At 37.4% G+C, this 25929-nt stretch overlaps 1 protein-coding gene across 1 annotated transcript in view; it reads left to right on the top strand.

The window, feature by feature from the left end:
• Positions 1–4638, top strand: part of LOC137939134 (vacuolar protein sorting-associated protein 24 homolog 1) — a 47215-nt gene extending 42577 nt beyond the window's left edge. The window contains exons 5-6 of the mRNA XM_068784335.1: positions 3779–3973; positions 4089–4638. Coding sequence (XP_068640436.1) covers positions 3779–3973; positions 4089–4169 — 276 coding nt within the window. The 3' untranslated portion in view covers positions 4170–4638. The remainder of the gene's footprint in view (positions 1–3778; positions 3974–4088) is intronic.
• Positions 4639–25929: the final 21291 nt, after the last annotated feature.

Below are 25929 nucleotides of genomic sequence, written 5' to 3'. Positions count from 1 at the left end.
AATGTGGCTGTTGGAACCAAATTGATAGGTTGTTGGATATTGCACATAGGAGGCAGTTCATTAAGAAGATCCTGGCAGAAAACATCTTGGAAGTCCTATAAAATGGACTCCACCTCGTGTGGAGGATCTTCAGAGAAATACATAGGTGCCTTGCGGGCTACCACAGCAAAAACTGCAAATTCATGCAAGATTTCTTACTCCAAATCCTTGGGACTAATGAAGTGTAGAGTTTAGGATAGAAATAAAGAAGGAGAAGAAGAATAGAGACGAAGGAGAGAGGAGAGTAGAGTGGGAGAAGAGTAAGAACGAGAAAAGAGAAAACACTAAGGGAGGAAAAGATTCTCAATTCATCATTAATGCTCACTAATCTGATTAAAATCAATTAATAAAAGAGAAACTGAAATTCAAAATTCGAAAAAGAGATAAATCACTAACTGATAAATCTCGTAAAATTAAGAAGATAAATGTTAAGTTGGGTCCAAGGCCCACCCCAAAATGACTAGCCAACTTAGGAAACCTCTTTATTAACTAATAAACTCAAGATCTTTGTATTCACTAATCTATGTGGGAGTTTTCCTTAACACTCCCCCTCACTTGTAGACCCTATTTTGTGGCTCTACAAGTGGATAATATAGGAGTAGGCAGTTTAGGTGTAGGCCCTCTTTTGTGACTCTACAAGTGGATAGTTTAGATGTAGGCCCTCTTTTGTGGCTCTACAAGTAGATAGTTTAGGTTCAGGCCCACATATGAGTACCCGCTCTGATACCATGTAGATCACCATATAAAAAGACATTCTTCACATCGAGTTGAAAGAGAGGCCAACCCTTATTAATAGCCACAAATATTAAGATATGTACCGAAGTAAGTCGGGCGACAAGAGAGAATGTCTCAAAGACATCAACTCCTAAAGTTTGCATATACCCTTTCGCTACCAGTCGAGCTTTGTACCGTTCAATAGAGCCATCAACATTATATTTGATAATATAAACCCAACGACACCCCACAATAGCTGCTCCTGTAGGTGGATCACATAGATTCCATGTTCAATAAAATAAAATAAAATAAATGAATTGCAAAAATATGGAATCACCCAACCACAGTGGGGCCCGATGCCACCTATTGTAAACTCGGGTGACTGGTGGCATACTGGTATCCCCACCAACTCTCCTGAGGTAGGACAATCTCGACCCCGTTGAGTGTAGCTCCTGGTGGCTTTGATACCAAACTGATGCGGAGCAAGGTGTATTGTTTAATTTGATGATACCGATTGTAGAGTTTAGGATAGAAATAGAGAAGGAGAAGAAGAATAGAGATGAAGGAGAGAGGAGAGTAGAGAGGAGAAGAGGAAGAACGAGAAGAGAGGAAATAGTCAGGGAGGTAAAAATTCTCAATTCATCATTAATTCTCACTAATCCGATTACAAGCAATTAATAAAAGAGAAATTGAAATTCAAAATTCATAAAAGAGATAAATCACTAACTGATAAATCTCGTAAAATCATGAAAAAAAACAAAATAAAATAAAATAAATGAATTAAAAAAATATGGAATCGTGCAACTGCAATGTGGTGGGTCCTTATGGGGCTCAGCCTCAGAGTGTAAACCTGGGTGACTGGTGGGATACTGGTGTTCCAACTTCAGATCACAGGATCTGGGCCTTCTTGTGCGACCAGGCCCATTTATCTCAATTTTTACTCATCCTATTGCTGGGATTGGTAAACTGAAGTTGGACATAGGGGGTCCCACAGAGGGGCTTTTGTTGTCTTTAAGTGAGGGGTTGCCTTATGAATGAAGTTCAGAGGAAGGAATTTGCTTAAATTGGGATCTCTTTTCCTCCTTTCAGTTTCTCTTTCTTTTTAAAGAGTTCCATCACTATTTGAAGAAAAGCAAAATATGAGTAACATGATTCTTGTTAGCCTCAATTACCTTTGACTATTGAGAATATTTTATGTTGAGGTCTCTTACAACTTGTCTGTTCATGCAAGTGCTAGAATTTCAATAGAAGAAAACTCAGATAAAAGAGCACAACTAGAAGAGTTTGGAAGAGAAACAGGGAACGAGATAATTCTGTTCGATTCCTCATTCCTTTTTTATTATCATTCAAAATTATTCATTTCATACAAATAATAGAAGCTTTCCTAGTTTAAGTAGAAAACCAGCGCAGTACTTAAACACTACAGCAGAAGGAATAGACAGTTTCCCTTTCTTTATAGTACTCAAATGTACTGTACTTAAGTAAAACAATATAACAGAAAGAATAGAAAGTTTCCCTTTCTCTGTTGTACTTTATTGTACTTAACTAGAACACTACAACAGAATGGATAGAAAGTTTCCCTTTCTTTGTTGTACTGAAGTGCTTTGTTATCGATGAGACTCCCTTTTACGTAATATACACCAACTGTAGGGAACATATTATTACAATTAGGCGGTTTTCTCCCAAAAATGGCTAGTGGATGTTAGGAGGACGCATGCCAACTAATAAACACTATTTTTACAGCCTCAACTCAATGCGGGATTCTCCTGTAGCAACTCTTGGCTGTCAGACTAGCTTGAGATGTGTAATCGCAAAATGATAGGACTCTTTACCACCCTTTACTTAATTTCCAGGTCCAAACAGATAACCTGCGGCTAGATTTGGGGTTCATACATGTCTCCACATAGAACACACCCAGAAAAAAAAAAACGCTTGGGTTTGCTGTGTGTCCATAATAGAGGTTGGCAGTTCTTTCTAAAATGACTAGTTAAGTTTGGAGGCGTCTTTCCTACTAATAAATGCATGGCTTTTCCAAGTTTAAAACAATATGGAACTATTCTTTGACAACAAATCTTACTTTGAAAACAACTAGCCAGTGATAAATGGAGCGTATGTTTTTTTTGTTTTTTTTTTCTTAAGATTTATCAAGAAGAAGGAAGAAATTCATGGAGACTTAAAAAGGTTTATAACATGAAATAATCCAAAAAAGAAAAGTCCAATCAATGGAGGAAGGACTTTTATGCTGAAAGATCATCCAGTAAAACAACTTATTGCACTAAAGAATTTGCCAGAGTTAGCATCATGAATGGTATGAACCCAATGAAATGGTGGGACCGTTTACTCACTAAAAGCACATAAAGAATGTATTTAAAATGGTGGGGCTCTTTACCCACTCTATACCCATTCGAGAATGTATCTATTTTAATTATGGAGGCACAAACTAAGAGTGGGTAATGATTCCATCTGGTCTTAATTTTTAATTACTCACATGCATTGAGTCGTACCTCCTCATAGGAGAGCTACCTGTTTATGTTCTTCTTGCTGATCTTTAATTTTAACATTGCAATCTTCAGAACTTCCTAGAAATCTCTCATTGTTTGGGAAGGTTTCCCTCCTTTGTTAATTGCTCTTTTGAGCTTTTGTCTTCATAAAAATCAGCATCATTTAAAAAAAAAAAAACATTGCAATCTTCAGTATTTTTAACAGTGCTCAAGTAGGTGATGTTATTTACTTGAAATGGTTGTATATGGAGCTATTCTGTTGTCTTACTAAAATCATGACAATTCTTCTTAAAATAGTTATTTCATCCTAATTGCTTTTCGCCTTTACTTTCTTTTCCATTTGATGATGCTCTTCTGCACCATCCGATGGGGATGCCATTGCCCTCCGTTGCATATTTAGAAGCCTTTTTAATTTGATTATGACTAGAGATCCATCTATTCAAAGAGAGATCTTATCATGAAAATTTGGGTAGAAATATATCTTAGCTTTGTTGGCTGTAACATGTGAACTCATGTATCTGTAGGCTGGGGTGATTGAAGAGATGGTAAATGATGCAGTGGATTCAGCATTGGATTCAGAAGACATAGAAGAGGAAATTGAGGAAGAAGTTGATAAAGTACTGACTGAGCTAGGCGGTGAGACTGCTGCTCAGCTTCCAGAAGCTGCCAAAAGCGAGAGAACAACACGACCTGCGGAGAAAGCGAGACCTGCACAAGAGGTATAAAATTTTGAAGACACTCTCATCCCTTTCTCTAAAAAATGAGAGAAAGCATGGCATGGTTCCTTTTCCCCCTTTGCGTTGCGTAATGAAAACATATAAAAATTTTATGCAGGCTGAACCTGTTGCCGAGGGAGTGGATGATGAAGAAGAACTAGAAGAAATACGGGCTCGCCTAGCTAAGGTCAGGTCATAAGCATTTTCTTCACCAGTCTGAAGATATCCCTTTATTATATATTTGCTGCCATTCTGTTGTGTGGTATAATATTAGCCTCTCTGCAGCAATTGAAAACACTAACTTCTTCTTATACTGAAGTTGCTTATGTACATCGAGTACATCTTTTATCTTATCAATCAATTTTAAGGCCAGAAAAGCTGTGTACTGCTCTTTTGAAACTGCTAATTTCCTCTATGATGTTGGAGGTTGATTTGTATATATGTGGTGAAAGGGTTCCGTTGTCATATCAATGGTCTGTATTTACAGCACTTTCATAAACTATTGTGCTGATTGGATAACCAATGGAATCCTCATCACGAATTTGACATCCAGTTTTAGAATACTTACTCAATGTTGCACTTGTGAAGTTTGCCTAGGTGTTTGCATCTAAAACCAGGGTTGCCTGCATTGTCAAATATTACTAGTGTATCGGTCAAGTTATTTCAGATTTTGATGGTGGTAAAACATTACTAATACAGCCAAGTAGTATCGAACTATTTACTCACTCATTTTTTCTCTAGTTAGACCTGAAGCATCCCAGTATGTGGCATATTGAGCGTTTCTTCAGGTTAAATGGTCTTGATACGAGATTCCGTATGGAGACACCCTCCCCTGGGTATCCACAACCTTATATTTACCAGATAGTTATCTTTAGTACAGTGAAATCCATTTTATTAGGAAAAAGCTATGTAGGACCAATAGTGGGTTCTCTCAATAACAACATGTGACTCACTATATTCATCTTGCCAAACGGCCTGAAGAATTATGATATTTACTCAATGACACCAGAATGTGATTGTCCATCATAGTGCTAGAGGGGCTGAAGAAGTGCTGGATGGCTAGCATTATCATCTGAAGAAGGGCGAACTTGGCTCTCCGTAATCTCAAAAGGGCTAGAGTAGGTCAATATAGCCCTGATATCATTATCCATTTTCTTTAATTATGGCTTAGCGTTTCATTAATCAGAGAAACAAATAGAGGGGAAGTTTTGCACGAAAGAGAAGCAGGAAAGAGAAGAAAGGAGGGAGTGAAAGACAGAAAGAGATAATTAAGGCTGTCAAGGTACCGAGTCGCTATTTTCTTTCTTCTATTCACTGGTAAGTTACAAGACTTCTCCTGAGTGAAACATAATAGGGTTGAAGCTGGAATAAAAATGACTTGAAGCAAACCTTATAATCTAATCAGAGCTTATTGGTTGTATACGTTATTTTCCCAATCCCAAAGAACCCCAAAAAATCTATCTAGAGCAAGATTCCTCACCGGGTTGCCTTGGAATTTAAGTACAGCATAGGGTAATGGAATCATTTGAATGCCAATATGGTTAGATTGCAAAAGTGTTTATCAACAACCATTGATTGAGAGGCCAGAGGCAAAAGGCATCAATTTGCGTAAAGTCCTGATCAAAGCATTAGCTGAACTGATTCTAGCATTTTGCTTACGAAATAGCTTCTTGGCATCTCTATAAACAATCACCAAGAGAGAAATACTGTGTAAATTCTAAGACCAATGAGGAGTGCATGAACTACTGCCTTGTTGAGTCTGTGGAAAAGAGAGAAGAGTAACATTGGAGTGCTATTTAATGACATCACTGTTAGGTCTATGAGAAACAAACCTAGAAGGGGGTGAATAGGTTTGTTAATTATGCCTTTTCTTTTATTTGAATTTATGTGTGTTCATACTTTTAATTAATACAATGTACAATGTTAATTTTAACATTAAAGTTTAAACACAAATAATTAATAACATAAAGAACATACAAAAATTTATAATACTGCATAATTACATCTTGGATTGTTGACATACTCTCAAGGTGTTTGCACTTCAAATGTTAATTGATAATGTTTGGGTTGCCAATTACACTTACATCAAATTGTCTCTACAAATAATTAGAGTGTTGCATATGTACTGACTTATGCCACTCTATTGATTGCAATAACCAATTTGCAATGCACATTTTCACATAGATTTATATCAACAAACTAGACTATCAGCTTAGACTCATAAAAGATTTTTCAGCAGCTAACTAGACACTCTTGTCTAGACAAAAAGGAATTTATAACAACTCACTAAACTGTACTAGCTTAGACTCATAAAAGGATTTTCAATAACATCAGCCCACACAGGGACTTACTATTAGCAACTACTGTATAGGGATTTTCAATAGCAACAAACAAGACTTAGCAATTTTTTACCCTCAAAAGGAATTTCAATAGCCAACTGAGTAACAAAATTTTGATCATCAAAGAGCTTATTTTAGTAGCTAATGTTCAGTTGCATAGGCTTCTCACAATGTAGTTGAGATGTAGTTGAGATAAAGGGTGGTTTTGCCTACACAAGGTTTGACCCAACTTTATATGGGCTACTTGCTTTACAATTGTGTGTGTGTGTGTGTGTTTTTTTTTTTTTTTACCAGCACCTCTCAATCAAGTAGATGTTAAAATATGTAGAACTCTGAAATTAAGAAAGAAAAGACAAGAGAAGAGAGAAAGGAGAGAAAGGAGAGAAGAAGGGAGAGAAGAAGGGAGAGAAAGAATGTGTCCGTTCAACACTCGTTAAGGGAGAGATTGACTCCCTTCCTTTTATATATTCAGTTATGTGATAAAACACCAAAGTTACAAAAATACCCCTCTATACTTGAACTATTATCTCCTTAAATACTTCTCTTAATAAAATGAAAGTTGAAGTATATAACTCCAATGTGATGAGAAACTTACCGCTATTATCCTAAGGGAGACATATGACAAGAGTGAAATGACCAAACTACCTATTACATATATTTCAAAACTCCCCCTCAACCTAGAGCATATGTCAATATACCCTAACTTGTTACAAAAAATTTCAAATTCTCACTTGCCTAAATCCTTAGAAAAAATATCAGTAAGCTTATCAATAACTTAACATATGCAGTGACCGCAATTCCACTGATCACATCATTACGGGTGAAATAACAGTCTCCTTCTACATGCTTGGTTGGTTCATGCCGAGTTACCAAGCAATGAAAATCACAGCATGGTTATCAAATTGCATAATCATAGCCTCTTTAGTGGGGAAGATTGATTGTTGCAAAACTAATAGACTTAGAGGAGTTCAATAACTATATGAGCCATTGCTTGGTATTTAGTATTTGTACTAGAATGGGCTGCAACATTTTGTTTCTTACTCTTGTAGATAATTAAATTTCCATCAACAAATACACCATAGCCAATTGTAGATTTCAAGTTTACTAACTATATGAGCCATTGTTTAGATTTAAGCTTCTATCCTAGAATGAACTGCTACATTTTCTTTCTTACTCTTCTAGCCCATTAAACAGTGGTAGATTTCCTATCCATCTTGCACCCTCCATAATTTGAATTTGAATATTTCTCAATTTGCAAAATGACCATGTAACTCATACGATAATCTTCTTCTTGGTGCCCTCTTTAAAGTATCTCAATATCATGTATGCTGCCTCTAAATGTATTTTTTAGGACACTCCATAAATTGATGTACCGTACTCAAAAAATGATATGTTAGACTGAGTTACTGTGGTATGAACAAGTTTGTCAAATAACCTTTTGTACATGGTCTTATTTTTGAGTTTTGCACTATCATCTTCATGAAAATTTTGGTTCACTTCCATAGGTGTCTCAACATTCCTTGCTCCTTGCAACCCATGCTCCTGTAGCATATCTATGACATACTTTGTCTATGATAAAACAATTTTTCCCTACTTGATGGACCCAAGTCCTTAGTAGGAAAGTGTTTTACAATTTGCTCCTTTATTTCAATACTTTTTCAAATACTTTTTTGAAAATACTAATCCACATGTAATATTACCACCACAACTCCAAAAGATCTTTTCAAGACAAACAATGAATGGTTACAATGGCTTCTAGTAAATCTCAAGACATAATTACTTTGTTAAGTTTGTCAAACTACACTCCTAGACTTTGTGGAGGCCATAAATTCTTTTATTTAACCTACACACTTTTTCGATATCTTTCTGAGTAACTTACACAAGAGGTTGCTCCATGTACACCTCTTTTCCTAATGCCCTATATAAAAAAGTATTTTTAATATTTTTGAAGAGAAGATATGGAAGGCTCTTAGGAATGTCACTGCAAATGAAAATTAGATATGAGTAAAATAAAAAAATAATTAGTATTTTAAAAAATCCCTACAAATATAATTGCCCTAAATCTCTCTTTGAAACATGTTTATGCCTAGCCACTATCAGAAACTTGCTAGAGAATTTTAAGGTAAAACTAAGTAGTGCATGTAATAAAAAATTATATGATAAGCAATTTCAAAGTAAAATAAACATACACATACCATATGAGACGAGAATTTTAATGATCGATGTTCCCCTATTAGTATTCACCATCGAAGAACCCTTGCTTGGAATATTCAAATATTTTAAAAAAATCTAATAGCTAGAATTAAATAATGAGATTTCGGCTCTCTTTAAGCCACTTGTAGCTCAATACACGCTTTTTACATACTCAATCTACCCAAAAGATTTTTTAGATTCTAGATCTAGCTAAGTCTTTCTATCTAGATTAAATAGGTTCTAGATAAATCTTTCTCAAATGAGAATCAATAAAGGAAAACTTACACCCAACATTTCGAAAGTACCTTCTCCTTGAGAGATCCAAGCATTATCTTCTTTTTAGCACAATGTGTAGTATATGGGAGCTTGACTAATGTGAAATGCAAGGATAGGAGGAGGAAAGAGCAAAGATAATGCAAGTGTGTAACTCTCTTTCACTCAAAAGAATATTTAGAGAAGAATTGCAAGTCTTTGACAATGAAGGCTTAAGGATTTGCCAATAACTACTTATTGACTTCTTCTCTATGTGTAGTTTGGTGGGATATTCTTTTACGGTCCTGGGTCATGGATCGAGTAACACGGCGTGGGATTTGTGAATCCAGCACTGGTACTGAGTTGCTGGACTCGGTAAGGAGGATTAAAGATCCCTTCTTTGATTGATCTTCCTCACGTGATCAGTCAATCCTTTGATAACCCAATATAGTGCAAGAGATATAGATATGATGGAAAATATATCAACGTGGAAAGATCTGATAAAAGAATACCTTTTCTGGTTCACGGCAATCAGGGTTTTACCCCTGACTTTGTTGTTGCTGATGCTAGGGTTGAGGTCCTAGCTTAGGGGTAGCCCTTAGCTCACGTTGGGAAGGTTTCTTCTCTGTTTCCGTGGTGACTCCAAGCTGGAAGGAGGTGTACCAATCCTTCACGTGGAAGAACCAAAAAAACCTCTCCTTTTCTGATCGTCAAGAGGGTTAGACCCCTTGCTTGCTGTTGACGCTGAGAAGGAGGGGAGACCCTCTTTGGGCTCGAAAAAGGGGCAGGAAGCTCTTCTTCTAGCTATGGATGATGAAGTAAGATGGGTGAAGATGGATGACAATGGAGGATGAAGGATACGTTGGGTTTTTGGAGTAAACCCTAAACTCGAGATCAAAAGGTGATCTCAACCTGTTTATACTAGGTTACTCTAAAATCTCAAACTTGCCTTCTTTCATTCATTCTCTCCTTTAAATAGATCACGTCATGGAGTTTTAGGGTTAGGGTTACAATAATTCCCATAACGCCCCTATAACCCTACCTATTACAATAATTAGAAATAACTCCTATTTAAAACAATATAAGAAATAAATCCTACTCAAAGTAATATAAGAAATAAATCCTACTAAGTGAGTTGTTGTTGCTTCCTTCGTTGTGTGACTCGGTGTGCTATCGAGTCCAGAACATCTGCCTCCCCCTGGAGAAAGAGCTTGTCCTCAAGCTCAAAAGCTGGGTAGACCTATTTGAAGATGTTCACACTTTCCCATGTTGCAGCATCAAGGTTAGGGTCCGTCCACTAAATGAGAATCTCCCACTCGTCATTAGTCAGTCGAGCACGTAGCACTGCGGCAGGGGTAAGTATAACCTCGCCATTATCAACCGGTGGTAGGAATGAAGTGGATGAAGGCGGCGCCCCGGAATGTGACTTCAAGAGGGAGACATGAAAGACATCATGAAGCTTGACCGTGTTTGGAAATTTGAGTTGATAAGCGACTGGTCCTACGCGCCGAAGAATGGGGAACGACCCAAAAAATTTGGGAGAGAGCTTATGACGTGGAGGTCCCGCAAGAGACTGTTGGCGGTAGGGTTGGAGCCGTAGCCACACATAATCCCCAACCTCAAAAGAGACCTCACAGTGGCCTTTGTCGTAGACATCTTTAATGCGAACTTGGGCTCATCGTAGTCGTTCTGTGATATTGTGTAGCAGCAGATCACGGTCCATGAGTGCCTGATCAATCGCGTCCACGCAGGTGGACCCTGGGGTGTACGAGAGAAGACGAGGTGGATCCCTGCAATATCGTACCCGAAAAGGAGTGGATTGCAAGGCAGAGTGGAACGAAGTGTTGTAACGGTACTCGGCCCACGGAAGCCATTGAACCCAGTGTCTCGGACGATCGCCCACCAAGCACCGTAGATACATCTCGATGGTGCGGTTAACCACCCCAGTCTGCCCGTAGATACATCTCGATGGTGCGGTTAACCACCCTAGTCTGCCCGTCAGTCTGCGGATGATAGGCGGAGGAGAACTACAATTTAGTCGCACTCAAGCGAAAGAGTTCTTGCCAAAAGGTGCTCGTGAAGACTGCATCTCGGTCACTCACAATTGATTCCGGGATGCCATGTAAGCAGACTATCTGCTCCAGGAAAGTCTGAGCAACCTATGTTGCTTTATAAGGATGAGCCAGCGATATAAAATATCCGTACTTTGAGAATCTATCAACCACCATGAAAAGTACAGATTTGCCGGAGGACAGGGGTAGACCCTCCACAAAGTTCATCGAAATGTCAGCCCAAACCTGCGTAGGAAGGGCCAGAGGCTAGAGAAGACCAACTGGACTCAAGTGGTCGGCTTTGTTACGTTGGCAGACCTGACAGTCGCCTACATAAGTCGCAATAGAGGGCTTCATGGCTTGCCAGTAAAAATCAACCCGAATTCTGTGCAATGTCTTCTGTATCCCCTCGTGTGTGTTGTCATGGTAGGCAAAGAGAATAGCTGGAATCAAGTCGGACACAGGTGGAAGGAAAAACCGCTGCTTTTAATAAATAAATGAATCTTGGATGGACCACTTCGAATTCATTGTCCCCTTCGAAATTTTCCGATGCAACTCCTGCAACGCAGGGTCAGTGGCATGTGCATCTCTCTCCAAGTCAAGGATGAGAAATCGCGGTTGGCTGGGCGAATAGATCGAATGCTGATCCTCAAAACACCGCGACAAGGCATATGCTGCCTTATTCAATCTCCCCTCACGATATTCCACTGAGAAGTCAAACCCCAACAACTTACTAATCCAGTGCTACCGTGGCGACGTTGTTAAACATTGCTCCAGTAGGAATTTAAGGCTATAGTGATCCGTGCGTATGAGAAATGCCCGGCCCCATAGATAAGGCCGCCAATGTTGGACCGCCTTGGCCAACCCAATCAATTCCCGCTCATAGGTTGCCAGCTTGTGATGTCAGACTGCCAATTGTTTGTTAAAATACACAATAGGATGGCCCAACTATTTAAAACGGCCCCAATGCCCCCGCCCAAAGCGTCGCACTCCACCACAAATAATGCGTCAAAGTTAGGAAGCTGTAATACTGGTGCGGATGCGAGAGCAGATTTGAGTGCCTCAAACGACTGGGTGGTCTCCTCATTCCAAATAAAGGAGTTTTTCTTGAGGAGATTGGTCAACGGTGTTGCCAATGGCCCATAGTTTTGAATAAATTTGCGGTAGTAGCCCACAAGACCCAAAAAACCCCGTAATGAAGAACAAGATTGTGGCTTCGGCCACTCATGAATAATTCGGATCTTCTCAGGATCAACCGTGACCCCCTCATGTGAGATAATGTGTCCCAGATAAGCCACATGTGAAGCCGCAAAAGAACACTTGGAATGTTTTAAATAGAGCTGATGTGCTCGTAATAAGTCAAAAACAATCCTCAAGTGTTCCAAATGTTCCTCCACCAAGTTGTTGTACATAAGAATATCATCAAAAAACACAAGAACAAATTTTCGAAGATAGGGGCTAAATACCTCATTCATTAGAGCTTGAAAAGTGGAGGGTACATTGGATAACCCGAACGGCATGACGACGAACTCAAAGTGGCCATGATGTGTGCGGAATGTCGTTTTCTCGATATCAGAGGGGTGCATCCGGGCCTGATAGTATCCCGAACGGAGGTCGAGTTTAGTAAATAACCACGACCCATGTAACTCATTCAGGAGCTCATCCACTACCAGAATCGAAAACTTGTCTTTCACTGTTTGAACGTTCAACTCCCGGTAATCCACGCAAAATCTCCATGTCCCATCACGTTTCTTCACAAGTAAGACGGGTGAAGAGAACGGGAAGCGATTGGGATGAATAAGACCTGTTGCAACATATCCTGGCACTGACGCTCTATCTCGTCCTTCTGAAGGTGTGTGTAACGGTACGGTCGCACAACTACCACCTCAGATCCTGGTTTTAGACAGATCATGTGGTCACAGTGCCTTAGGGGAGGCAACCCCGAAGGCTCCTGGAAGAGGTCAGAGAACTTCTCAACCAGACCATCAATAGAACTGTCCGGTTGTTCCTGTGTCTGCATGGTGTGAATGTGGTGGGCCTTGTCCACCTGACAACCCGCCTTACTGATCCCATAGCTAGGGACCTTCTCGCCATTGGCCACTGAGACGGTGGCTGTCTGATGAGGGTGTATCTGTAGCTGGAGGTGTTGTGCGGCTGTTAAACTCAAGAAATTGTGTGTACTCCCCGAGTCGACTAGTCCTACCAATTCCCAGTCGATGACATGAGCTCGGACTTGCATCGTTTTAGGCGATTTCTGCCCAGTAATAGCATGCAAGGAGATCTCCGGTGGTTCCTCCTTGATAACATCCTTTGGCTCCTCAGAATCATCTAAATCCGTCGTCTCGAGCCAAAACAATCTTTTACATTGGTGCCCCACCCAATACTGCTCATCGCAGTTGTAGCAAAAATTTTTGGACCGCCGTTCTGCCATCTCCGCACTTGTTAATATTTTGATAAAGTGCAATGGGGAATTACTAGGGCGGGGATCGGCTACCGAGTCGTAGTCGGATTGTGTCTGGAGAGAGGTACTGCTGGAGATGTTACCTGCGACGAAGTATAGCAACGCCCTTGCCAAGTGGAGGGAGTGTTCCTCTCACCCGACCAGCTCGGCTTACGTTGCTGCAACCGTTGTCGTTGTTCCAGTGCCCGGGCCATATTCATTGCTCGAGCTAAATCCGTAAGCTCAAGGAGTTCCACCTCTAGCCATAAATACTCATTGAGACCCGTTGTGAATAGGGAGACCTGTTGGTCGACCCGTACCCTCTCACCAACACGATCGGCTACCAGAGTCGTAGTCGGATTGTGTCTGGAGAGAGGTACTGCTGGAGATGTTACCTGCGACGAAGTATAGCAACGCCCTTGCCAAGTGGAGGGAATGTTCCTCTCACCCGACTAGCTCGGCTTACGTTGCTGCAACCGTTGTCGTTGTTCCATTGCCCGGGCCATATTCATTGCTTGAGCTAAATCCGTAAGCTCAAGGAGTTCCACCTCTAGCCATAAATACTCATTGAGACCCGTTGTGAATAGGGAGACCTGTTGGTCGACACGCCCCCCCCCCACGCCCCCCCCCCCCCCCCCCCCCCCCCCCCCCCCCTTCCTACAGGGGTTGCTATTGGTGGGAGGGCCAAATCTGATGGTGCATAGATTTTTAAATTCACCCCAATCCAGCCCTGGTCTCTCTTTTTCCACCTGGCTAACCCATAATAGGGCTTCTTCATCTATCATATGGAAAGATGCTAGTTGCACCTTATCCCATTCAGCAGTTCCTTGATTTAAAAAAAAAAATCACACCTATGCAACCAAATTAAGGGATCCACTGAGCCATTAAAAGTAGGAAATTCTAACTTTGTGTACCTTGGTATGGTGCCTCCATGTTGTGGTCCTTGTATAGCAGTGCGCCCAGGCCACTGCTCCCCTCTCCTGTTATGGGTTAGGATCCCCTCCCTCGTATCTGGTCTGGGTTGCATCTCTGCCCTCGTCTCCAACCTTTGCTGAATCTCAGCAAACATGTGATGTACCTCCTCTCTGAATTGCTGCATCTCTTCTCTATTTTGTTTCAACTCTATTTCCATCCCACAAACTCTCCCCAGCAATGGTTGTGCCGATTTAAGGCTATCTTCCATCTTTTGCATTCTGGTTTGAATTTCTTCATTGCTGAAAGTATCCCCCATGTTACCCTGCTCTGACACCACGTTGTTACGGTCCCGGGTCATGGATTGAGTAACACGGCATGGGATTTGTGAATCCAGCACTGGTACTGAGTTGCTGGACTCGGTAAGGAGGATTAAAGATCCCTTCTTTGATTGATCTTCCTCACGTGATCAGTCAATCCTTTGATAACCCAATATAGTGCAAGAGATATAGATATGATGGAAGATATATCAATGTGGAAAGATCTGATTAAAGAATACCTTTTCTGGTTCACGACAATCAGGGTTTTACCCCTAACTTTGTTGTTGCTCGTGCTAGGGTTGAGGTCCTAGCTTAGGGGTAGCCCTTGGCTCACGTTGGGAAGGTTTCTTCTCTGTTTCCATGGTGACTTCAAGCTGGAAGGAAGGAGGTGCACCAGTCCTTCACGTAGAAGAACCAGAAAAACTTCTCCTTTTCTGCTCATCAGAGGGTTAGACCCCTTGCTTGTTGTTGACGTTGAGAAGGAGGGAAGACCCTCTCTTTGGGCTCAAAAAGGGGCAGGAAGCTCCTCTTCTAGCTATGGATGATGAAGGAAGATGGGTGAAGATGGATGACAATGGAGGATGAAGGATACATTGGGTTTTTGGAGTAAACCCTTAACTCGAGATCAAAAGGTGATCTCAGCCTGTTTATACTAGGATACTCTAAAATCTCAAGCTTGCCTTCTTTCATTCATTCTCTCCTTTAAATAGATCACGTCATGGAGTTTTAGGGTTAGGGTTACAATAATTCCCATAATGCCCCTACAACCCTACCTATTACAATAATTAGAAATAAGTCCTACTTAAAAAAATATAAGAAATAAATCCTACTCAAAGTAATATAAGAAATAAATCCTACTAAGTGAGTTGTTGTTGCCTCCTTTGTTGTGTGACTCGGTGTGCTATTGAGTCCACAACATATTTATAACTTCCCCAAGCCAAACTAATCATTTTTTTCTCGATTGCAAAAATCAGAATATTGATTGATCAATCATAATGGCTATTTTTTTCAAGATGTGACTTATTGATTGATGGACTGATCGATCAACAAGTTATTGTTGGTCCAGAAAAGTTAAGTTAATCTATCATTACCAGGGGATGATCAACCAATCAAAATTTCTTTTGGCTGTGTAATGCAAGTATGATCGATCAATGAACTTCCTTTGATCAATCATGCTTAATGTCCCTAACAGGCAATATTCTGTCTGATCGATCAATCGGGTGAGATGATCGATTCTTCCATGTAAATTTTAGTTGCCTAGACAGTATTGATCGATCAATCCAAGTAGGACAATTGATCATGCTTTATAGCATGAAACAGTCATGTTCTAAATGATCGGTCAATCAACTATGGTTGATCAATCATGCTTTGTAGTCTTGGCCTGCATACTTCTAGATGTTCAATCAATGGCAAAGGTTGATCAATCATTCCGATGCCAATTCAAACAATTTGATTTTTAAAGCATGAGAACGATTGAATCTAAGTGCTCTTAACATGTTTTAGAAGATGTGTATGATGTTTTTAAACAATTATCTATGCAATGTGTGTCCTAAAACTCTATTCATACCATTGTACTCTAAAGAAAAGAGTTAGGAAACCTCTCTTTCATTTTTTACTGAGTTTTGATATACATCAATGACACTTAAACTCTAGTCTTCACAATGTCTTCTTCTTTATGGGTACTTCTGCAAGATATGTCCTTCAATGTTGCTTGAGGTCTTGTGTAGGCTTGTTCCTTTTGAAGTTTTAGACTTTGAAATGCATTTTCTCTTGAAGATAAAATATCTGAAATACTTAGTTTGCAAATTGTCATCTCTATTAAGTTTTTTATCATCAAAATCAATAAGCGAGTCAACCTAAGGTCAACCTAAGATCAACCTAAGCATCTGATATTCGATTTAGGCTTTGAATCTTTCCACCTTCACCTCCATATAAGTCCTCAGTACATGGCGTACATGAGGAGTGAAAATGGCATTGTGGAGTCCTAATACCCTCCTATGTGCATCTCGGAACTCCAATGGGATGCTCCGTCCATCGAGGTATGACACCGCTCATTAACTCTAGAGCCCTTGCTCGGGCCTCTTGATCACCTCGTATGAGGATGCAGATGGGGCCGATGTGTATGGAGATGATGTTGATGTACCTATATATACGAAACATAAATTATAATGGGAAAAATATAATTTAATGTAAAGGATAGATAATTAGTTGACTATCATAGTTTGTGTCACTAGTAGATGATCATCCCTCCCATGTAATTCACTATCATGCATCTTAGATGGTGGCAATGTCAACACCATCTCCTCGGATGTTGCACGGAGTGCGACTGGTCATAGCCTATGTGGATGAGGGGGCGTGATATTAGATGAACCTCCATATGGAGTATATTTATAACATCAATAACGTTACTCCTAAAAAAAAGATACTAATGATGTTTGACATAAATAATGTTACAAAGACTAATGTTTTAGACCCATAAAATATATTTTTTGATTTATTGTCATCTAAGAACATTATATATCTTCATCGCTCAATCAACCTCTTCTTCGTCTTCTCCTACTTCATCTTGTTCTTCATCGAAAATGTCCTCTACCTCAACTTCGTCTTCTTCTTCTACATTCTCTTCGTTGTCTTCATCTTCAATCACTGATACACTGATACGATTTGAAGGAACATCTGATCTTGTCAACTTTCCAACATAATCGTCCACTTGGTCAACATAGAGATTACCATTTGACAACTCCTCTTGGTAAGTAGTCATTTCATTAATTATGGATAATTGTTTCTCAGTACATCAAACATATTTCTCATAACCACATTCTAAACTACACTCTATGAACCACCATTTTTTGGGTTTACCATGTAATACACATGTTCGAATTGAAACACTAAGGAAAAAGGGTTGTCATCGCACCAGGTCCGTGATATATTAACATTGATAAATTGTTCATATGTCTTAATAGCATGGCTAATATCAAACCACTTGTATTTGAGCACATAAATTGAACTCTAGTCCAAGTACCATAATTTGATTATATTAGTGACGATCCCATAATAATCAAGATAATTATCTTCATAGTATCCCTTTAAAATTATGCCGCTATTTTGATGGAGAATATCACTGTTCATTTCAAGTTGGCCACAAGCTATTAGGGTTTTGCCATGTAATAAATTAGAAGTCATCATAAATATTCAATTAATCTAAAGATTGTGGGCTTATATAGTTGATTTACACAACTAACCTTTTATTTAAACCAAATGACAAACTCTTCCTCATATCTTTGGCTCAGGTTATTTATACGCTTCTTTTGAAAAACTTCTTTGTATTTACTGTATGATAAAAATGATAAATGATTTATGGATAATGTTTAATAACTAAAAGCTTAACAAATAAAATCACTAAATACTTACAAGATGCATTGTTCAATCTCATTCCAATTGTTAAGTACAACTCATTACATCTTGTCATAAAACTTCGTTTGTTCGATGGATGCAAAAACTTAAAATTTATCCTTCTAGTGATCGACAACGCCATTATTATTCTGATTTGTCCTGTTAAATTTCGTCTCAACACCATTCTAGTACAGTGAACAAAATGTCAAAACTTCATTTTCAACTTATGCTTTTGCAATTGAATCTTTCAGATGAGTTATATTTCGTACCAATATTTCTAATTGAAGAAGGAACCTCTCAATCGGGTACATCCACTGATATTGTATTGGACCACATAGTAGTACTTCTTGAGGTAGATGAATTGCCAAATGGACCATTATATAAAAAATGAGGGTGAGAATATTTTTTCCAACATTAATAAGATCATCATGATGTTAATTTTTTCAATGTATCAATTCTAAGTGCTTTTGATCCCAACTCAATTACTGGAGTAATTACACTCTATGATAGATAACTGCTTAACCTCATTGAATGCAAATGTTGCATCATGATGTGACAATCATGAATTTTTAAGCTTGATATGTTTGGGGGATCCACCCTGACATAATGTGATATTTGAAGCAACACCAAAAACTTGATGTTATAGAGCCATGTACAAATTTTTCTTTTCTCTTGTTGAATTATAGTATACGATGCATTAGGCATATAAAATGAATCACCGTCTCTTCTCAAGTGTAGTTGCCTTTTATTCCCATATATTCCAAGTCAAGTCTAGCTTTCACAAAGTCTTTTTGTTTTACCACTTATGTTCAATGGTGTGCCCAAAATGCTATAACAAATGTTTTTTTTTCAATATGCTTTACATATAATTATGTTTCAATCTCAACTTCGACCAATAACTCAACTAAAAAAATATACTCTTCTTCTTCTAATTTAGTTCATCAGTAGATCGTTTCCTCTTCCTATTTGTGTGAGTTTTACCATAAAGCATAGGGGGAGCTCTTGCAATTATTGATCAATGTTATATCTAGTTAACTAAACTCGAGGTGGGTGGGGGGACTCGTGGTAGTTGATGTTCCAATCTACCATCGAACTTTCTCTCTCTTTGTCTCCTATTATCCATGGGTAAAAAGCGTCGATGACCATTAACATACCTTTTTTCCATGTTTCAATGTGTCAAATTGTGTTTCACTCATACATGTTGGACATGCCAACTTTCCCTTTTTACTACAACCTCAAAGTGATCCGTAAAATGGGAAATCATTTATGGTCTAAAGAAGTGTTGCATTTGTTAAATACCTCTCTTGTGTGTGCATAAAAAATCTGCACACCTTTCGAATAAGCACCTCTATCCCTATCTTATATTCTTCGTTCAAGAGTCTGTTGCAAACAATTTTCATCCAACTTTTATCCATTTTATGCATTGCACCAAAATATATAAACCCATAATTCAGCAATCGACAACGTCCTACTATACTAGAGAATACTTTACTTTAACACACTTGAGTTTATATGGGATATGTCCTAGAGTACGACTCCCAAATCACTTACAACTTCATTGTCCTCTTGAGTTCTTGACTCCACCTCACCCATCCAGGTTGTCGCTATTGTTGGATATTGTACGATTATAATTTAAGACACTTATCAAAATTTCAACATCTCCCCACACTACTCATGTTATACTGGTATAATTAGTTGACGTGTATTCACCACACTCTGCTTCCAGAGCACAATACATACCAGACAGTGAAGTATGCAGTATAACACTCGAGGAATTTGTGGGAGATGTATATGAATGCATCGACAACTATCTCAAACTATAATACTTACAATAGTAAATATATTTGCAAGTATCGAACTGTTCCACAAGATAATTCAAGATTTGTATGGGTATATTTAGTATCTATGTAATTTATTAGACATAAAAGTTCAAAATTATGTACAATATTTGTTAGGAATTAGATGCCCTAATTCCAAACTAATGAGAGTAATAATAATAAACGCAAAAGAAAAGAAAAGAAAAGCAAGCACGGAAAAGGACAACAAGATTTATACAGGTTCACCTCAAGGTGAGAGTATGTCCTGTCTTCCATCGCTGCAGTAATCCATTATAAAGATGAAATAGTTTACAAGAGAAATCGCACACATACAGGTGTTTCTAACCTCTTGGGCTGCAAGTCGAGATGCTCCTCATATTAAGATCATAAAACCCCCTAAAAGAACCCTCCCCACCCCTCAATTTAAAGAGAAAGTTAGGACAATCACATTATAAGAGTAAAATTTCCAAACTGCCCTTAATGAAACAATAGTCAATATATCGTGGATCGAACCAACTCAGCGAAATACGTTAATTAGGCTCTACAACTTAACAATATTCAATCTCTTGAATGGGTAGTCATAAATTTAACAATTTAAATGCAAGCATTAGATATTTTTGAGAATTTATAATATTATGAACAACAAAAGACTCGTATCGTAGGACTTGTAATGTTCCCAACTACCAAAGCTGAAGTTTGACTGAGCATCTTATGTGTTATACACAGTTTTATGATTTATGCTTTCATATTACCACAAATTTACATATTATTACTCCTATGATTAGTTTCAAATTGTGCCTTTTTTAGTTTCATATTACAAAAAATTAAAAGTCATATTACGCTAATTTTTTTAATACATCATGTTATTATGTTGGCTTTACATTGAATTATCTTCTCATAGAGACATTATGTTCATGTTATTGTTATAATTATGTCTATTGTCATAATACTCTACCCTCGACTATCCAACCTAGTAAAAATGGTGATTTGTCTTGCCCTAAAAAATAAAATCCAACGATGGTCCCTTCATATTCCCTTCCCTCAAGTGGCTATTTTCTCCTTGTCGCAAGGAAAACATTCCATAACATTTTGATATATAAAAAAAATATAATTAAAACCATAATTAATAATCAAAATATTAAAAATCATAATTAAAAGCTACATTAACATGAATAATTAAACAATATAATTATGTCCCTTGGCCCCATTACCCCTTGGCCCGGCCCACTATCCCTTGTTCTGCCCAACTGTCCCCCTCCGCCCCCTGCCGCACCAGTTCATCAACATAAACTAAGCAAAATTTAAAGAATGGTTTGAGGATATCATTCATTCTTCTTTGAAATATGTTGGGTGCTTGTTTTAACCCAAAGGACATTACAAGCCACTCATAATGTCCTGAAGGACAACTGAATGCAGTAAGGGGAATAGCTCTTTCGGTTAGACGAATTTGCCAAAACCCGGATTTGCAATCAAATTTAGAAAACCATTGTTTTCCTCTTATGGCAGCTATTAATCTTTCTTTGTTAGGAAGATAGTAGTCATCCATTTTTGTGGCTTCATTAACCTTTTTATAGTTAATGACCATTTTAGCTTTTCCTCTTTTTATCTCTGCATGATTCCGTACCAGGAAAGCAGGAAATGTATGTGGAGAATAACTTGCATGGATTAAACCTTGAGCTAGCAAGTCATTTATCTGTGTTGAGAATTCTTCAACATCAGAAGGAGTGTAAACCATAGGTTTTTCTCGGATTTCTTTTTCAGGATCAAGAAGTTCGAGGTCGGCATATGGTTTTTGTTTATGCCACCATTCTAAGGGTTTCTCAGAACAAGTGGATTCTAGAAGTTCCCCCTACTCCCCCACCCCCGTGCGCAAATCTAACATTTCGTGCGTTGGTCTCTGTCAGCAAGGCAGCAAAGGAAGAAGAAAGGATACGTGAGGAAGGGAGACTGGGAGAAAACCCTACCATGGGCACACGACTCGAGATAGGGGCGAGCAGAGGAACAAAAAAAGAGAAGTGAGGGAGGAAGGGGATGCGAGGTGGGGGGAGGGAAGTAAGAAAAGAAGAAAAAGAAAAAGAAAGAAAAAGGAAGAAGAGGTAAAACAAAAAAAGAAAAAGAAAATAGAAAGAAAAAGGGAAAGAAAAATAAAAGGAAAAAAAAGAAAAGAGAAGAGAAGAAAAGACCAAAAAGGAAAAAATAAGAAAATAAAAAATAAAAAATAAAAAGGAAAATAGAAAATAAATGAAAAAATGAAAAAATAAAAAAGAAATGAAAAGAAAAAGATAAGAAAGAAAAAGGAAGGGGGGGGGGGGGGGGGGGGGGGGGGGGGGGGGGGGGGGCAAGGTGGGGGGAGGGAAGTAAGAAAAGAGGAAAAAGAAATAGAGAGAGAAAAAGGAAGAAGAGGGAACAAACAAAGAAAAATTAAAATTCAAAGAAAAAGGGAAAGAAATAACTGAAGGAAAATGAAAAGAAAAGACGAAAAGACCAAAAAGGAAAAAATAGAAAAACAGAAAAAAGGAAAAAAATAAAAAGGAAAAGAAAAGAAAAAGAAAATAGAAAAAAATAAAAAGGAAATGAAAAGAAAAATAAAATAGAAAAAAATAAGAAAGAAAAAGTATAAAAGAAGAAAATAAAAGAGAAAAAATATGGAAGAGAAAATTGGCAAAAAAATAAATGGACAAAAATGAAGAAAAATGAAAGAGTTAAAAAGAAAAGAAAAAGGAAAGAAAAGGAAAAAAGAGCGAAAAGAAAAGAGAAAAAAAAATAAGGAAGATAAAATTGGGGAAAACACAGAGGAAATAAATAAGAAAAGGAAAGGAAAGAACAAAAAAGCAAAAAAAAAAAAAAAAAGAGAAAAAATATAATGAAAATAAGAAATAGAAAATTGGGAAAAATACAGAGGACATAAATTCAGAAAGAATTAAAAACAAAGAGAAAAGGAAAAACGAAAAAAGAAAAAAAGAAAAAAAGAAAAGGAGAAGAAGGAAAAAGAACAATAGAAGAAAAGCAAAGAGAAAAAAGAAAAGGAAAATGAAGAGCAGATTGGGAAAAAAATACAATATGCGTAAAGTAAATTTGCAAATCTTGTATCCATAAATTCACGAGGAGCTAATTCTAACTTGAAATTTAATTATTTGATAGTTTTGAGGCTTCAACGTGTATGGGTTATGTTATTTTAGTCTATCATATGTTGGGTTTTGTCATCATAAAAAAAGGGGGAGATTCTTTACCTAGAGTTGACTCTCATCCATATTTTTATGATAAAAATACTTAATAATATTGATAGTTACAAAATTTGTATTTCAGATATTTTTCAGTTGTGGAATGGGGTTTGCAATGACTACAATGCCCTTAGCTTACAAGCTTTGTAAAAGAAAAAAATTAAGTAGACATACATCATATTCATTAATTACACCCTTTGTGTTATACTTATGAGAAGACCTTTTAATTACCTCATTCGCCATGTCTTTGATGTGGGAGAGGTATTTACTTTGATGCCACTTCAAGATGTCTTCCAATAATTTGTCGATGTTGGAGGTGCTTTGGATTGTTGTCAATGGGGGGTATTTCATGTTGGCTCTTGTGAGATGATTTACCATATGTTTTTAAGGAAGGAGGCAGTGGGGTTGGGGTCTTGCTCCAAAGGGAAGAGTCTTGGGTCTCTTTTGAGGATGCTCGAGGTGCATGTATCTGATTGGATTTTGTGGGAGGAAGGTTGTGAAGAAGACAAAGAGGCTTGGCTGGGATTTTTTTTAGTTTGTTTTCTTAGAAGAGAAGGGGCTCTATATAGAATGGAAGGGAGGGGTTGAAATTGTTTTGGATTGGCCTGGGAGTGGAAAGAGAAGAGGAGGTACCTAAGGCTTATTGGGCATGGGTCCTTTTAAGATGCGCGAGCTGATTTTTTTTTTTTTTATGAATCATTTTTGCTTCTTTCCCATTGAGGAGCTCAAATGCTTATTGAGAGAGTGGAATCGTTGTAGTGATGTGGAGCAATTCTTCATGGGAATTTTTTAAGAGAATTATCTTACATGACTTTCATAGGAAGAAGCCTCAAATAAGGAGAATTAATACCGTGAAGTCCAAGAGGAATCTCATGGGACGAAGTCTCACAAGTGTATCTCAGTTCAAAAGTGTTTTAGTTATTTAATTCTATTTAATTATTATTTATTTTGATTCTAATTAGGAGTACTATTTTGGGTATAGCTGGGACTTGGGTAGTTTAATTTCATTATGATTCTATGTATTTACTCTATTATAAACAGAGGCCCAGTGTACTCAAATTATAATAATCAATGAATTATTTTTTATGCAAAACTTCAAAAGGGCATTAGAGCAAGTTTTGTGAGTTGACTTAGTCAACCCATAGAGACAATGTGATCCTTTTATTATTTTTCATCTCTATAAGTTTAGGTTTGTATTCTAACTTTTCCTTCTTCATCGAATTATATATAAGGGCCCAATGTACTCAAATTAAAACAATCAATGAATTATTTTCTTCAAAAGTTCAAAAAGACATTAGAGTAGGTACTGTGAGATGACTTAGTCAACCCATAGAGACAATATAATCATTTTCTTATTTTTCATCTCTATAAGTTTAGGTTTGTATTCTAGCTTTTTCTTTCTCATTGATGTTTTTCCTATCCCAATACCTATTATTCCTTGGAATTTTCACCTTCATAATACACTTATCATATTTCAAATTATATGTTGATGGAAAATTATTTGAGTCTATTTTCCAACTCACAATGAACTTTAGCAATCAAAGGTTTTTACAAAGAAAAATCAACATCTCAAGCAGCAAAAGTCAGGCAACAAGAAAGGTTCGAGCATGTACAAAAAGCTTCATCTTCCAAAACATTTTATGCCATTAAGGACAAAAAATTTTAAGAGAATTATATCCCAAAATAAATTTGTATGAGTTTAATTTCTGAAACAATTAACCGTTTCCCAATCCAATGTTTCTATAGAGAGATATCAATATCAGAAGATTCAAAGGTCATATTGGAAACATGTTAATTGAGAAAATCCGAATTTTAAGCTCATTCCTCAAAAGTTAAGTTTATGTGTTTCAATTATGGTTGGTTTTCATTTAAGTAAATTTTGTGATCCAAAGCTTATATTTTAATTACATGTCTCATCAATTTACAAGCATGCACATCATAGTCCTTTCTTCTCTATCAAAATTATGTTTTGCATGTACCATCACAGTTTCTCTTTTCCCTCTCCAACCATTATCTTCAACTTGTATGTCATAAATGTACTCATATATGGATTAAAATTCCTTTGAAATTCCTTCTTAAATAAACTTTTTTTTCTAAACAAAATTAACTTGTTTCCCAAATGTACCCTACATCAAGGTTTCTGGTTGTTTCAAAAGATAAAGAAGGGAGAAGAAGGGTCTATTTCTCAAGTTTTTTTCTCTATTGAAGTTTTCTATGTTATTTTATTAACTTGTTAGCATTGAGTCTTAAGCTAAGCAAGTTCTCTTATTCAACTCCCTTTACTACCCTTATGTGTCATTGAGTTTTCCCCACAAGTTTCTACTTTTTTAGTCAATTGTGATAAACTTTTTTCTCCCACTAAATATTACTTCATTCATTTAAGAAAATTTCAAAAAACATTATAGAAATATGGTCTTCTAATTTGTTTTTCCCTTTTTTGTGTCAAGATTGGTCACTCTCCTTAATCTATTGATTTGACAAGTGTTTCTTTTTTTTTGGAAGTATGAGTGTTACATTATTGCCTCCTTCATTGAGTTTTCCCCCCAAAAGCTTCTAGTTTTTAGTCAATTGTGGTAATCTTCTTTCTCCCATTAAATATCACTTCGTTTCTTTAAGAAAATTTTCAAAAATATGATAGAAATATTATCTTCTAATTTATTTTATCCCTTTTTGTGTTAAGATTTGTCATTCTCGTTTATCTATTGATTTGATGAACGTCTTTTTTTTGGAAGTATGAGTACAGCAATGTCGCCTCCTTCGGTTTGAAGTGAGCTACTATCTTTGTGTTCTTGTAGTATTTATTCTATTTATCATTTTTTTCATCACTTTGGAGCAATGCTTATAGAACTGAAAAAAAAAACAAGAATGCACCCAACATCCAACTTAAATAAATTATTTTATTCTTTTTATCCAAGTGGTATTTTTGAACTACCCTTACAAAATGAGTAGCCTTTTTGTTGCCCTAAAATTGGGTTGGTCCACCTTCAAATTTGAGCAGCCTTTTCAAGCTGGTGTTTGGAG

Source organism: Aristolochia californica, unplaced genomic scaffold (genome assembly GCF_029961685.1).
Source record: "Aristolochia californica isolate CCGP_79_NKW_82.1479 unplaced genomic scaffold, dmAriCali1.0.hap1 SCAF_8, whole genome shotgun sequence".
Classification (NCBI taxonomy): Eukaryota; Viridiplantae; Streptophyta; class Magnoliopsida; order Piperales; family Aristolochiaceae; genus Aristolochia; species Aristolochia californica.
Note: the sequence above shows the minus strand (reverse complement) of the source record. Positions and strands in the feature narration are given on the sequence as shown.